A 14,727-nucleotide genomic window follows, 5' to 3' on the forward strand; every position below is an offset into this window, starting at 1 on the left:
TAAAAATATGAGAACAGGAAAGTTTCACAAATGATTGCCAACATATTTACAATTAATTGAAAGACATGATAAAATAGTCAATCAGTAAGTATTTATTAAGCTCTTATAATGTACCAGATATTGAGCTAGACACTGAGAATATTAAGGCAAAAATGTAACAGTCCCTGACCTCAAGGAATTTATATTCTTACCAGGAAGACATATCTCTAAATATGTATATACAAAATAAATTCAGGTAATCTTAAGGAGAGTGGGAACACTAACAGGAGGGAATGGGGATCAAGAAATCCTTTGGGTGAGATATTTCTTGATCAGAATTCTGAAAGAAAAAGATTGTATGAAATAGAAGTAAAATGGAAGTTTTTTCCTAAGCTTGGAGGTCACTTACTATAAGAGCATGGAGTGAAGAGGACAAATGTATGTATAGATGAACAGTTGCACTGAGGGATTATGATGGGGAGGGGAGGAGGATGTAGTCAATCCATAGATGATGTCTAGAAAAGAAATGGGAGGTCAGAGATTGGAAGCAACAATTGGATAAATTTCAATCTATGGAATTTATATAAAGATGAAGAACAGAGTTTGCAATTGCAAGGCAAAGAAGTGAAATGACAACAGAATCTGACCAAATAAAAGAATTTCAGAGATCATGAAAATGGAACTGGAACCCTTGTGGGTGACTGCAAAACCAAGGGTATGAGTATCTCTATAATTGAGGGATCAGAAAAGTAGATCATGAGAAATGAATAAGTTGAAGAACTAAGAAATTGATTGGGTTATCGATATACAATTTTAAGTCCTTTAGTATGAGCACAGAAAAATAGATGTAATGATAGCATCTACCTCTCAGGATTGTTGTGAGGATCAAATGAAGTTAAATTTGTAAAGACCCTGCAAACCTTAAAGTGCCATATAAATGCTTGTTATTATTATTATTGTTATTATTGAGGAGAAAAATTGACATAATAATATGGTACTTTAACTTTACAAAGCACTTTACATACGTTGGGTCAACTAAATTGTGTAGCTTGGAATTTGGAAGATTCATCTTCCTGAGTTCAGCATCAGCTGTGTTACCCTGGGCAAGTCAATTAACCTTATTTGCCTCAGATTCCTCATTGGTAAAATGAGCTGGAAAAGGAAATGTCCACTTCAGAATCTTTGACAACAAAACCCTAAATTGGGTCATGAAGGGTCAGACATGACTGAAACAACTGAACAAAGTATATACATTATCTCATTCAAATCCCACAATAATCCTGTGAGGTGTATACTGCCTGATGTGGCTGTACTGCCATAAAGCTATGAACTTATATGTTTACAACTACAACAAGTTTTCATTAGAAAGTTTTCACTAGACAGGAAGTTAGAATTGAATTGACACTTCATGAATAAAGAATAATTTGTTAAGTCTAGCTATGTGCAAAGCATTATATTAACAGATGGGGAGACAAATTGTTGTTGTAGTTGAGTTATTTTTCAGTCCTGTCCAGCTCTTCATGACCCCATTTGGGTTTTCTTGGCAAAGATCCTGGAGTGGTTTGCCATTTCCTTCTCCAGTTCATTTTACATATAAGGAAACTAAAGTAGACAGATTTAAGTGACTGGGTCAGAGTTAAGTAGCTAGAACGCATCTGAGGCCAGATGTGCACTCCAAAGATGAGTCTTCTTGATTCCAGTGCTCTACCTACTATACCATTTAGCTGCCAGAAAGCCAAATAGATAAGGAAAATAGGCCCCACTCTTAAGAAGCTCAGGTTGTGAGAGCACTTAACTTTAAGGGGAAAAATAGCACAGAATATATTTGTCTTATTTTTAGATGAAGAAATTAAAGCCATCTCTAGTCATATGAAAAATGCTTTAAATCAATATTGATTAAAAATGCAAACTAAAACAACTCTGAGGTGCTATCTCATACCTATCAGATTGGCTAAGATGACAGAAAAAGATAATGATGTTAGAGATGTAGAAAAATTGGAGCACTAATGCATTTTTGTTGGAGTTGTAAACTGATCCAGTCATCCTGAAGAGCAATTTGAAACTATGCCCAAAGTTCTATAAAATGGTAAATACCCTTTGATCCAGGGTCTGTATCCCAAAAAGATCATAAAAGAGGGAAAAGGACTCACAATATTTGCAGCAGCCTTTTTTTGTATTGCAAGGAACTGGAAATTGAATGGATGTCCATTAGTTGAGGAATTACTGAAGTAAGCAGAAACAAGAGAATATTATACACAGTAACAGCAAGATTATGTGATGATAAATTGTGAAGGACTTGGCCCTTTTCAACAACATGTTGATTCAAGGCAATTCTAATAGATTTGTGATGGAAAGTTCCCTCTGCATCCAGAGAGAGAACTATGGAGATTGAATGTAGATAAAAACATGGTATTTTCACCTTTTGTTGTTGTTGTTGTTGTTTGCTTATTGTTTTTTTTCTTTCTTGTGCTTTTTTCCCTTTTTAATCTGATTTTTCTTGTGCAGCATAATAAATATGGAAATATGTTTAGAAGAATTGCCTATATTTAGCCTATATTGGATTGCTTTCTATCCTGGCGAGGGGATAAAGGAAAAAAGGAAAAATAAGATCTATTAAAAACAGAATTGGTGATATGGAAAAAGAAAACAACTCCTTAAAAAATAGAATTGGCAAAATGAAAAAAAAGTCCTGAAAAACCCCAATTCTTTTAAAAGTACAATTGACCAAATGAAAAAGGAGGTAAAACAATGCTAATTAAAGAAAATAATTTATTAAAAACTAGAATTGGATAAATGGGAGTGAATGAGACATCAAGAATCAAACAAAATTTTTAAATGAAAAAAATTTGAAGAAAATGTATAATACTTGATTGAAAAACAACTGACCTAGAAAACAGATCCAGGAGAGATAATCTAAGTTATTGGACTCCTGAAAGCCATAATTCAGAAAAAAAGAACCTGGACAATCTTTCAAGAAATCATCATGGAAAACTGTCCTGATATTCTAGAATCAGAGTAAAATAGTTGTTCAAAGAATCCACTGATTACTTCCTGAAAGAGATCCCAAAATGAAAACTCCAATGAATGCTGTAGCTAAATTATAGAAGTATCAGATCAAGGAGAAAATACTGCAAGCAGCCAGAAAGAATCAATTCAAATATTGAGGAGCCATAAACAGGATTATTCAAGACTTAATTTCTTCCACATTAAAAGATCGGAAGGCCTGGAATATGATATTCCAGAAGGCAAAGTCCAGAAGGACTACAACCAAGAATCAAATACCCAGTAAAAAATGAACATTACCTTTCAGGGGGAAAGATAAACATTCAGTGAAATAGGGGATTTATAATCATTTCTGATGAAAACTGAATGGATGATGCTTACCTTTTAGTTTTGTTTTGTGAGTTTTTTGTTCATGGTTTTTTCCCTATTGTTCTGATTTTTCTTTCACAATATGACTAATATGGAAATATGTTTAAAATGATTATATATGTATAATCTATATATTTGTCTTGGGGAGAGGAATGGTAAGAGGGATAGAGAGAAAAAAATGGAATTCAAAATTTTACAGAATTGAATGGTGAAAACTATCTTTACATGTAATTGGAAAAATAAAATACAATTAAAATTTTAGAAAAAAAATACATTTGTCTTGGAAAATTAATATATTGCTAATTTCCCATTAATATCAATTAAGCCTGTAGTTAGCCTTTAGAGCCCAGCCTCTTAAACTGGGATTTGAGACCATCTCATAAATAAATGTGGGGGTCACAAAATTGTGATTTATTACAAACAAATATTTAATTTGTACACCTATTTTATATACCTATTTATTGGGGGGAAAAAAGAGTTATGAGTGGAAAAAGGTTTAAGAAGCCATGCTTTTGTGCACATCTACCAAAACATGTGATTCACCTTTGCTTCTATTTTTTTTTATTCTTCTTGAATATCTTCTCTGTAAGCTACACTTAGGGATTTTCCATCATACTGAGTTTGAAACTCTACTACTTTATTTAAAGAAACAGCTAGTTTACCAGAAGGCATATTGCATAGTTTAATACCATTTAAAGTTTCATTTCTAACATTCACCTTTCATTTTCTTTTGTAGGCAGTTAAAAGTACTAGACTGTATAAGACAATTGAAAATTCAGTTCAAATAATCTCTAATTGATTTGTAATAAACAGAGCTTTCTTTTAAATCTGTGCTGCAAATATAGTCAGATGCTGATGAACTGATTTTTCTCTTATCCAAACAAAGAAATTCAAGACTATAAGCAGTATGATCATGAGATTCTAAAAGTATGCTTACTTATTTCTAAAGGCCTTGAGAATAACCTAGTTCCCTTTTTAAAAAAGACTTTAATAATATTATCTCATTCCTTCTTAGATTCAGCCTTTCTAAGGAGATAAGTAAAAAGCCAGCAGATAGAAATGAGAGGTGATTAGTGTTTGGATTGAGGAATCCATCAAAAAGTAGCATAGACACAGCACTAAAGCAACATAGAGGAGAAAGTGTTAGGACTTGAAATCTAGCAAACCTGGGTTTAAATCTCATCTCAGACATTAATTAATCATATGATCCAGTCAAGCCACTTACTTTTTCTGATTCTTGTTTTTTTCTTCTCTGTTAAATGAGAAGAAATAATAGTTCCTACCTCAAAGGATTAAATGAAATAATATATGAAAAGTACTTATAAAACCTTGAAATTTTATAGAAATGTGAGCTAGTAAAAGGAAAAGTTATAAAGTAGTTTGATAATGACCCAGATATAGAAGTATAGAGGAAAGGATCAAAATGAACTGTATTCTTAAGTTGGAAAACAGAGACTATCTTGGAATCACTAACCATAAATGAGAAAGATAAAAGAATTTGAAATGGAATGTTCACTCTATATACCACCAACTCCTAGTTATAGTGAAAAACTTAAGAAAACCTAGAAAGGAAAAATTGAGAAAAGAAGAAAATGAAAAATTAGACAAATGGGTCTATTTAAAATTATAGATTCTTTTTAAATGGAGGGGAAAGGATGACATGCCAAAATAAATAGCACATAAATTATTCTAATTCACAACTCCACTAACAATTTATTCCTTGGCCTGTCTTTCTACTATCCCTCCAAAATTGATTTTTCCTGTCTTTAGTCATATTTGCCAATTTTGGGGTTGTGAGGTAAGTCTCAGGGTTGTTTCGATTTGTATTTCTCTTATTATTAATGATTTGGAGCATTTTCTTCATGTAACTATTATCAGTTGTTTTGAGAACTTTTTTTACATTTTTGATCATTTATATATTAAGGAATGACTTTGGTCTTATATATTTATATTACCTATTTATATATCTTGTATGTCCTTTATCAGAGATAACCTAATACTAAGATTTTTTTCTCAGTCGTCTACTTTCCTTCTTATATCAGATTTTTTTTTACTTTGTGCAAAAGCTTTTCAATTTCATGCAATCAAAATTGTCTACTATTATCTTTTGAAATTGCCTCAATAATTCAGAAGAATTTATCCTGTATATATACTGTTTGTGATTGTTCCTTACAATATTTTTTCTCAGCAATGAGGCATAAGGTAATTTCCAGTAGCATTACTTACCTGAAAATTGAGGCTGTGTTCTTTCTTCTGGATTTTCTGAGGATCTATGGGAAGATGAATATGTTGTTGACAGATTTGCCTTTACAGGAGGTTGGTTCATTATTTTGGGATTATTTCCATGATTTGGGACTTGTGTAGAACTCTCCATATTTGTCCTTACAAAAGATGAAGCTCTTGATGACACAGGTTGTAAATTGGGAGGCATTACAGTAGAAAATGGAAAGCCTAACAAAGTGATAAGTACAAAGGAAAATATTCAAATGAAAAACAAATGGACTTAAAATCTTTTCTATACAAGACAGACAGAATTGAGACTTTCTAATAAGTCTTAAAATTAAGTTACTTTACAAACAAAATCAATGCAACCAGAACAGCAAGCTGTCAAAATGGAGCCGAGGGGAGAGGAATGAAACATCTTCATATCAAGCATATATGATAAAAATTTGACATAGTAGATAAATGAAAAGATGACACAAATATATAAATTCAAATCCCTTCTTCAGGAGAGAAATGGGCTAGGAAGATGAATAAATTTTCAACAGAATTATAAACTATTAAAAATTATAAAGAAAAAAATATTCCAACTCAATAGTGAGGGAAATAGAGGCTCCACCTCACATCTACTGAGTTGATAAGATGATAAAGGACAAATTATCAATATAGGAGAGGCTATGGGATATCAGATACAGTAATAAATTGAAAAAGCTATTAATTGATCCAACTGTTCTCTCAGTCAGTAAGTATTTGTTGAATGCTTTTTATGTATGAGGCATTATAGGGCAGATGTGAGGTGTTATGGAGAGAGTACAGACTTAGAATCAGGAAGATTTATCATTCTGAGTTTAAATCTGCCCTCAAACCCTTACCAGATGTGTGACCCTGAGCAAGCCATCTGTTTGCCTCAGTTCCCTCATCTATTAAAAAAAAAAAAAAAAAAAAAAAAAAAAAAAAAAAAACATGAGTAGGAAAAGGAAATGGAAAGCCATTATTTTTTCCAAGAAAACCCTAAATGGAGTTCCAAAGAATCAGACATTATTATCAGACTGAACAACAACAAGATAATCAACTGGTGAATGGCTTACTTAAATTGTATCATATGAGTTTATCTAAACACTGTCATGCCATAAGAAAACACATATACAATAAATTCAGAGACACAGGGCAAGAGTTACATGAAATGATGTATGAAGAACAACGTATGACTTAGAAACTAATATACACAATCCAATAATGTGAATAAAAATAACAAAAAGCCTGCTGAGTTCTGATTAAATTCAATCACCAATATTGATTCCAGAATATAGATGATGAAACACTTTTTTTTCCTTTTTGTAGAGAATAGAAAGTTTCTATGGACATGTGTTAACTGAGGTATCTGCTTTTATTTAATTGTTTTTATTAGTTATAATGGAGGATCGGTACTAGAAGAGTAGAGGCATTAGGGCAAAATATGAAAATAAGAGGTATTAATGAAAAAACTTTTTAAAGTATTACATTACTCATTAAAACTAATATTTGAAAATTGCAAAAACTTTGAGAAGTGGAGTCATTATAGCTGTGACATCTGAGACCCTAATTTGATGTATTAACAAGCTGCCTATATATTATATATCATTCTGGAGTTTCAAGGGTAGTCATCTAAAGAGATATCACAGGAAAAATTGAGATGAGTTAACATAGAATCAAATCAGGTCAACCAGGCTTTATTAAATATTTCCATATATATCTGCTTTCATATACCTGGCATTAAGCACTAGAAAACACTAAAAAACAAGCAATGGTTCCTGCCTTCAAGGAACTCACAGTCTTATGGAAGAGTCAACATGCAAATCACTATGTACAAAGATATAGATAGGATAAATTGGGGGTAATTTCAAAGAGAACCTAAGATGAAGGGGGATTGAATGTGCCTTTGGCTGATACATGAAGGAAGCCAGAGCAAGTAAGAAGTAAAGATGAGAAGAAAGAATATTATGAATGATGGGAGTATCATATTCAAGGAATAGCAAGGAGGCCAGTATCAGTGGATTGCAGATTATGTGAAGGTCAGAGAGATGTAAGAAAACTAGAAAAATAGAGAAAAGAAGCAAAAAGAATAAAAAATGGGATAAGGAACAGGCTGGATTAGACCTAGAGAAAGGCTAAAGATCACAGCTCACACTCCACTTGCACATATTAGATCTTATGGTTATTATTCAAATAACATATTCTTTTTTATTATAGCTTTTTATTTACAAGATATATGCATAGGTAATTTTTCAGCATTGACAATTGCAAAACCTTTTATTCCAACTTTTCTTCTCCTTCCTTCCACCCTTTCCAGGTTGACCAATACATGTTAAATATGTTAAAGTATAAGTTAAATACAATATATGTATACATTTCCAAACAGTTGTTTTGCCATACAAAAAGAATTGGGCTTTAAAATAGTGTATAATTAGCCTGTTAAGGAAATTAAAAAATGCAGACAGATAAAAATAGAGGGATTGGGAATTCTATGTAGTGGTTCATAGTCATCTCTCAGAGTTCTTTCACTGGGCGTAATTGGTTCAGTTTATTACTGCTCTATTGGAACTGATTTGGTTCATCTCATTTTTGAAGGGGGCCATGTCTGTCAGAATTGATCATCATATAGTATTGTTTTTGAAGTATATAATGATCTTCTGATCCTGCTCATTTCACTCAGAATCAGTTCATGTAAGTCTCTCCAGGCCTTTCTGAAATCATCCTGCTGGTCATTTCTTACAGAACAATAATATTCCATAACATTCATATACCACAATTTATTCATCCATTCTCCAATTGATGGGCATCCACTCAGTTTCCAGTTTCTGGCCACCACAAAGAGGGCTGCCACAAACATTCTTGCACATACAGGTCCCTTGCCCTTCTTTAAGATCTTTTTGGGATATAAGCCCAGTAGAAACACTACTAGATCAAAGGGTAAGCACAGTTTGATAACTTTTTGAGCATAGTTCCAAATCATTCTCCAGAATGGCTGGATATATTCACAACTCCACCAACAAAGTATCAGTGTCCCAGTTTTCCCACATTCCTTCTAACGTTCTGCATTATCTTTCTGTCATTCTAGCCAATCTGATAGGTGTATAGTGGTATCTCAGAGTTGTCTTAATTTGCATTTCTCTGATTAATAATGACTTGGAGCATCTTTTCTTATGGCTAGAAATAGTTTCAATTTCTTCATCTGAGAATTGTCTGTTCATATTCTTTGACCAAATAACATATTCTTAAGCCCCATACCAGTTTTGCCATGTCAGGATCCTTCAAGCAACAGTTCTTGTGATAAGGATAGCAAGTTGGGAAGCACTCAAAAAAAATTTAAATCTGATTAAAGAAGACATAATAAACTGAGAAATTTTTAGGTATGGCATTTGGCATCTATGATTCTATCTTACAAAGCCAGAGAATATGACTACATTATTATCTTTAGACACCAATTAGCATGTTACCACAAGACAGAAAAAGTCTTCAAGAAGCAACAGACTGTTAGAGTATAAGACATGGAATCAAAATATTTAGATTATGCTGCTCACTTACTGGTAGGGATCCTGGGAAAGAGACTTAACTTCTACTTCAGCTTCCTATTTTGTAAAATGAGGTGATTAGATTAAATGTCCTCCAAGATCTCTTTTAATCCTAAAATTATTTGATTTCATATATTTTTTTAAATAATATAGGCAATAGGGACTTCTGGGACCCCTTTGAATATCCCAATACAATGGCACCATTTGTAAGATCAATAACAAGCTTCATATGCAAAAGAATTTTCCATTTTTATGAGAATACAATTTTCATGAAGCTGATATTGCTTCTTCAACAGGTGCAATAATCAAAGAGTTCTTATAGCCTTATTTTTTGTTTCTTTTTGTGCAGTATGATATAAAATGAAACACAATTTCCTTTTTTTTTTTTTTAAAGAAAAAGACATTACAGCAGACTTATTTCCCTATTTTCCTTTTTTTTTTTTCACACACAGATCTTACTTTTGAATTCATTATACTGATCATTCAGTGCCTTTCCTTGCCTAAGAAATGCATAACTTGCCAAAGATAGAGTAAGAAAGCTCTCTCGCTGTTTTTTCTCCCTTTCATACTGTGGGGACTGCTATAACCCAGAAGTTAATTTCTCTCTGGTCACTTCTGAGTTCCACCCAACAGAAAAAGAAGAAAAGAAATGACACTTATGAACTGCTCCCTTCAAAATAGCTTGGTTGAGATCTCTATAGCCACCCTGATGATTCTGGAATTTGCTTTGGGATTGCTGGGCAATGGAATGGCTCTGTGGTCTTTTACTTCTCACTTAAAGGTATGGAAACCCTATGCAGTCTACTTGTTCAACCTGGTCATTGCAGATCTCTTGTTGTCTGTGTGCCTACCATTCCAAATCATCTTCTATCTCATGCACAAGAAATGGGAACTGGGAAAAGCAGGTTGCCGCATCCTGACCTTCCTGTTGTCCTTCAGCAGGACAGGTGGTATTGCCTTTCTTACTGCAGTAGCTTTGGATCGCTATCTCAAGGTGGTTCACCCTCGTTTCAAAATCAACAGCTTCTCAATTCAGATGGCTAAGTTCATCTCTGCTTTAGTCTGGCTTCTGGTGGTGGTACTGATTCATCCAAGCCTGGTGACTTCCAGAATTGGGAAAAATGCTACTGAGTGCCATAGTTTCTACCCCATGGAAGACATCACTTTTGGTGGCACTTGGCAGGAAGTAGTGTTCTTTCTTCAGTTTCTTCTTCCCTTCAGTCTCATCCTGTTCTGCAACATTCGCATCATTAGGATACTCCAGCAGCGGCTCCAGCAAGACAAACAGCCCAAGCTTCACAGGTCTATGGTGTTAGTCACCACAGTGGTGGTGCTCTTTGGGATTTGCTTTCTGCCTAGCTTTCTGGCTAGGATACTCATGACTATCTTCCAAAGGTCAAAGAGCTGCTGGACTCTTCAGGTGATAATTCATATATATGATGTCACTAACAGCCTCACCTATCTCAACAGTGTCCTCAACCCAATGGTATACTGTTTTTCAAATCCAGTGTTCAGATATTCATATAGAAAAGTCTTTAATACAATAAGAGGAAAAACAAAGAAACTGCAGTCTCAGAGTTTTGATCCCAAAGATTTATGTCATAGTGGATAGAGTACAGAACTTCAAGTTAGGAGCACCTGGATTTGAATCCTACCTCATATATTGACTGGGTGACTGGGTAAATCATTTAAACTTGCTGTACCTCAGTTTCCTCACCTATTAAAATGGGATGAGTTCTACTTCACAAACTGATTGCGAAGATACAGTTTAATAAGGTACTTGAAGCATTTTGTGAATCTTAAAGCTTTATATAAATGTGAAATTTGAATATTAATAAAGATAACTGGAGAGTTCTGTTGAGATATCTCTGCACAAATCAAGACAAAGACTTATTTCTGTCCCTGCTCATGTGAAGCCAAAGAGGGAATACTTATTGAATGTGAGCAGCATTTTTCTCTACTTCAATTTTTTACCAGATTTTAATCCCTGCTGCTTTACAATCCACTGGAGGATAATCAGAATTAACAAATTAAACCTTCCAGTTAAGGAAACTATAGACTAGATTAAGCTATAACAAAGTAGTTTGATCAATCTAATTCTGAATCTGAAAGAAGAAGATCTAGATTCTTGACTAAATAATGTATTTTCTATTTGACCATAGGGAAATAATTTTGATTTTCAAGTTCTCTAGCTCTAAAATGGAAAAAAAGATAAGCAGATGAGAGAATCTTATTTTTTAATCATATAGAAGAGATGTAGTAAGAAGTAATATGGTAAAAATCTATATGGTTTTGTGTTAGGTTCTTACTAAGTGCTAATGAGATAATGAGATATTAGGTTCTTATTAAGTGCTAAGTCCATACTTGACAATTCTCTAGTTCCAGCCTTTCCTGGGGAAGAGCTTGCATGCTTAGGAGGAGCAAGTTCATTGGTTGAAGTAATTCTTCCCAGAAGCCCTTGCATTATCCCATGCCCATTCTCTGGGAGGATAAAGAGGGCAGCTCTGGAGGAAAAAGGGAGTTGTTTCTGGACCAGACTTGAAGCTGCTCTCTGCAGGAAGGGAAGTCGGTTCTCTACAGGAAGAAGAATCTGTCTGCGAGATTTGAGTTGACACAGCAGATCTCCTCCCAGAGAGGATTGGCAGCTTCTGGAGACAACAGCACATTATAGTTTTGAAAAGAGGTTCTAAGAATATTTTCAAGATTCAGCTTTAACTAAATCTTTGAATGATTAAAAATAAGTACAAAATGTTATAACCACTTTTTCCCATTATGGCAATCATATTCTTATAGAATTAAACCCATTTGGTTTCCTAATTTCTTATAAGAAACTCTTCCTTTTCAAGTACCAGAAATGTATCTTTAGAATAGAAAATTAGGTTTGTTTTAATGCCCGTGAATTTTATTGGACTTCCCCTGGTTTAATAAGAATAGAAACACTTTAGAACTATTGTGAGGTATAAACAAAGAATGAACTAAATTACTGAAAATGAATGACTAAGAAGAATGAACTAAATTGGTTAATTTCTAGCTTATTTTTTCACACAATAGTTATGCAGATAGCTGAGCATGCCAGATATTCCAGGAGGTATCTACACATGTTTAGAATTTGTTGTGTATGATAATATTTGTCTTTCACATTGCTTTTTTCTTCAATTCCTTTAATATCAGAGATACATCTAATATGTTCTAATTTCATTTCCCAACATCTCCCGCAATGCTATAGTGTATGTTGGTATTATAAAGGGATTCAGAAACTCCTTTGCTAATTGTCTCTTCTCTCATACTCCAATCCAATTACAGGAATGGTTAGAGCCAGAGGAATGTTAAAATAAAGTTGGAGGGAGGGAGGAATGTAATTTTCATATCCACCAAAGCAGATCTTTATTTCAAAAACCCTTCCTGGTCCAGGTGCATGTGTTGTATGTACTGTGCTGCCCTGAGCAGATGGCAGCATTCAAAAGAAAGGAAATGTGTGAAGCTTTATGCAAAGACAAAAGGGGATCCCAGACCTTTAACTATATAATCAGAAAGCAATCTTTTTAAAACTCAATTTGCAAGTTAAATATGTCATTTTTTGCTGCTGAGATACGTCAAATGCTGCTTAATCTTGGGACCTTATGTAGAGAAAGTGCCATCTGCCTAAACTGTATATATATATATATATATATATATATATATATATATCCTTTGGTCCAACCATATTACTCCTAGAAAAGTATCTATATGCACACACAGATAGATAAAGCACCTGTTTTTAAAGTAGCAAAAAGTGGAAACAAAGGGCATGCTTATCCGGCAATAGATGAATAAATTATGGCATAGGGATATAATACAAGAATGTTGGGCAATAAGAAATAAAATAAATGGTTTCAGAGAAACATGGAAAGGCATTCATTGGTGCAAAGTGAATTCACTAGAATTGGATAACAATGTATGCAATAACAGCAACATTATCGAGAAAAACAACTTTGAAAAACTTCATAATTCATAACAATGCAATGACAAATAATAATTGGCAGAAGAATTAAAATGAAGCATGCTATCTACTTCCTATTAGAAAGTTAACTCAAAATGAAGAATCTAACATATATATATACATATATATAATATTATATATTGGTAATATATAATATATAGTTACTCATTATTTTGCCAATATTGGTATTATGTATTATATTATACATCATATATTACCAAGATATAATATGTAACATGATATATCAGAAATATAAATATAAATAAATATTAATTACATATATGTTCATACATATATATATATATTTGATCAATGTTACATATTTGTTATGAGGGTTTTATTTCTTCCTTTTTGTTCAATTAGGAGGAGGTTATTTTAGGAGCGAAAGAAAAATAAATTCTTGCTAATTGAAAAATTAATAAAATTACATTTGGAAAAAAATTGAAATTATACTACTCTGTAGGAGTATCCCAGAGAAAATCCCAAAGAAAAAACAAGGGCAAATGGTACAAGGTGAATACTTTTTCTCTTTTGATTACATTTTTAAGCATATGAACTATAAATAAAATGAACAATAAGGGTATTCATGAGAGAACAAGGTGATGATTATTGCTGCAGTTATGGAAAAATAAAGAGAACATTCATCTTTGCCTTGGTGACAATAAGAGAGAGAGAGAGAGAGAGAGAGAGAGAGAGAGAGAGAGAGAGAGAGAGAGAGAGAGAGAGAGAGAGCAGAGAGAGAGAGAGAGAGAGAGAGAGTGTAGAATGGCATATTTAGTGATGTCAATATACTTGCCACTTATATTCTGAGTATTGTTATTGACTCTCTTTCCCTTATCTAATTCTGTCCTCCTGAATCTCTGAACAGCTACAACTTCCTGATTTCCCTGGTGGGCCAGAGTGGTGTGAAGGAAGTCAGGCAAGCAAGATATGCACAAATCTGTTATACCATAGAACAGTTTTGAGTCTCTTGTAAACAGTGCGCAGTAACATATTCAGATACCAGGTGCTACATTTTCTCTTTCTCAATTTCATTTATTTCATTGGGAAAAAAAAATTCTTCACTTGATTGGTACAAAAATCCCTTTGTTGTGTTTATTATTTATTTATTTGTTTGTTTTTACTGAGGCAACTGAGGTTAAGTGACTTAGGGTTCCACAGCTAGGAAGTGTTCAGTGTCTGAGGTCTGACTTGAACTCAGGTCCTCCTGACTCTAGGGCTGGTATTCTATCCATTGTGCTACTTACTTGTCCCCCTTTTACTACATTTAATTTTTTTTATTTCTCTCTTTTCTACTAGAGAAAATAATAAATTCTTATTTTCTCCATTCCTTTTTTTTCTGTTACTCTTTATATAATGTCAAATTTCTATTTCTTCTCCCTTTTGCTTTGCAAATATAGATCACTCAGTAAATAGAATACTGAAACTGGAGACAGGAAAATAAATTCAAATAAGTCCAGATATTTTGCTTAAGTTTCTTCATGTGTAAAATAGAAATAATAATAATACCTACTTTCTAGTATTGGTTTGAGGATTTAATGAGATAATAATTGTAAAGCACATTGCCTAGCACATAGTAAGCACTATATAAATGTTAACTATCATCATTATATTTTTGAGGATTTT

At 33.2% G+C, this 14,727-nt stretch overlaps 2 protein-coding genes across 3 annotated transcripts in view; one reads left to right on the forward strand and one right to left on the reverse strand.

Moving 5' to 3' along the window:
* LOC141565773 (uncharacterized) overlaps positions 1-14,727 on the reverse strand; it is a 93,640-nt gene that overhangs the window by 65,127 nt on the left and 13,786 nt on the right. For both annotated transcript variants that reach the window (XM_074309333.1, XM_074309332.1), the window contains exon 4: positions 5,578-5,802. In XM_074309333.1, coding sequence (XP_074165434.1) covers positions 5,578-5,802 — 225 coding nt within the window. The remainder of the gene's footprint in view (positions 1-5,577; positions 5,803-14,727) is intronic.
* GPR31 (G protein-coupled receptor 31) lies at positions 9,593-10,862 on the forward strand. The gene has a single exon (XM_074265168.1). The coding sequence runs from the start codon at positions 9,772-9,774 to the stop codon at positions 10,732-10,734; it is 963 nt and encodes a 320-aa protein (XP_074121269.1). The 5' UTR covers positions 9,593-9,771; the 3' UTR covers positions 10,735-10,862.

Source organism: Sminthopsis crassicaudata, chromosome 4, assembly GCF_048593235.1.
Source record: "Sminthopsis crassicaudata isolate SCR6 chromosome 4, ASM4859323v1, whole genome shotgun sequence".
Lineage (NCBI taxonomy): Eukaryota > Metazoa > Chordata > Mammalia > Dasyuromorphia > Dasyuridae > Sminthopsis > Sminthopsis crassicaudata.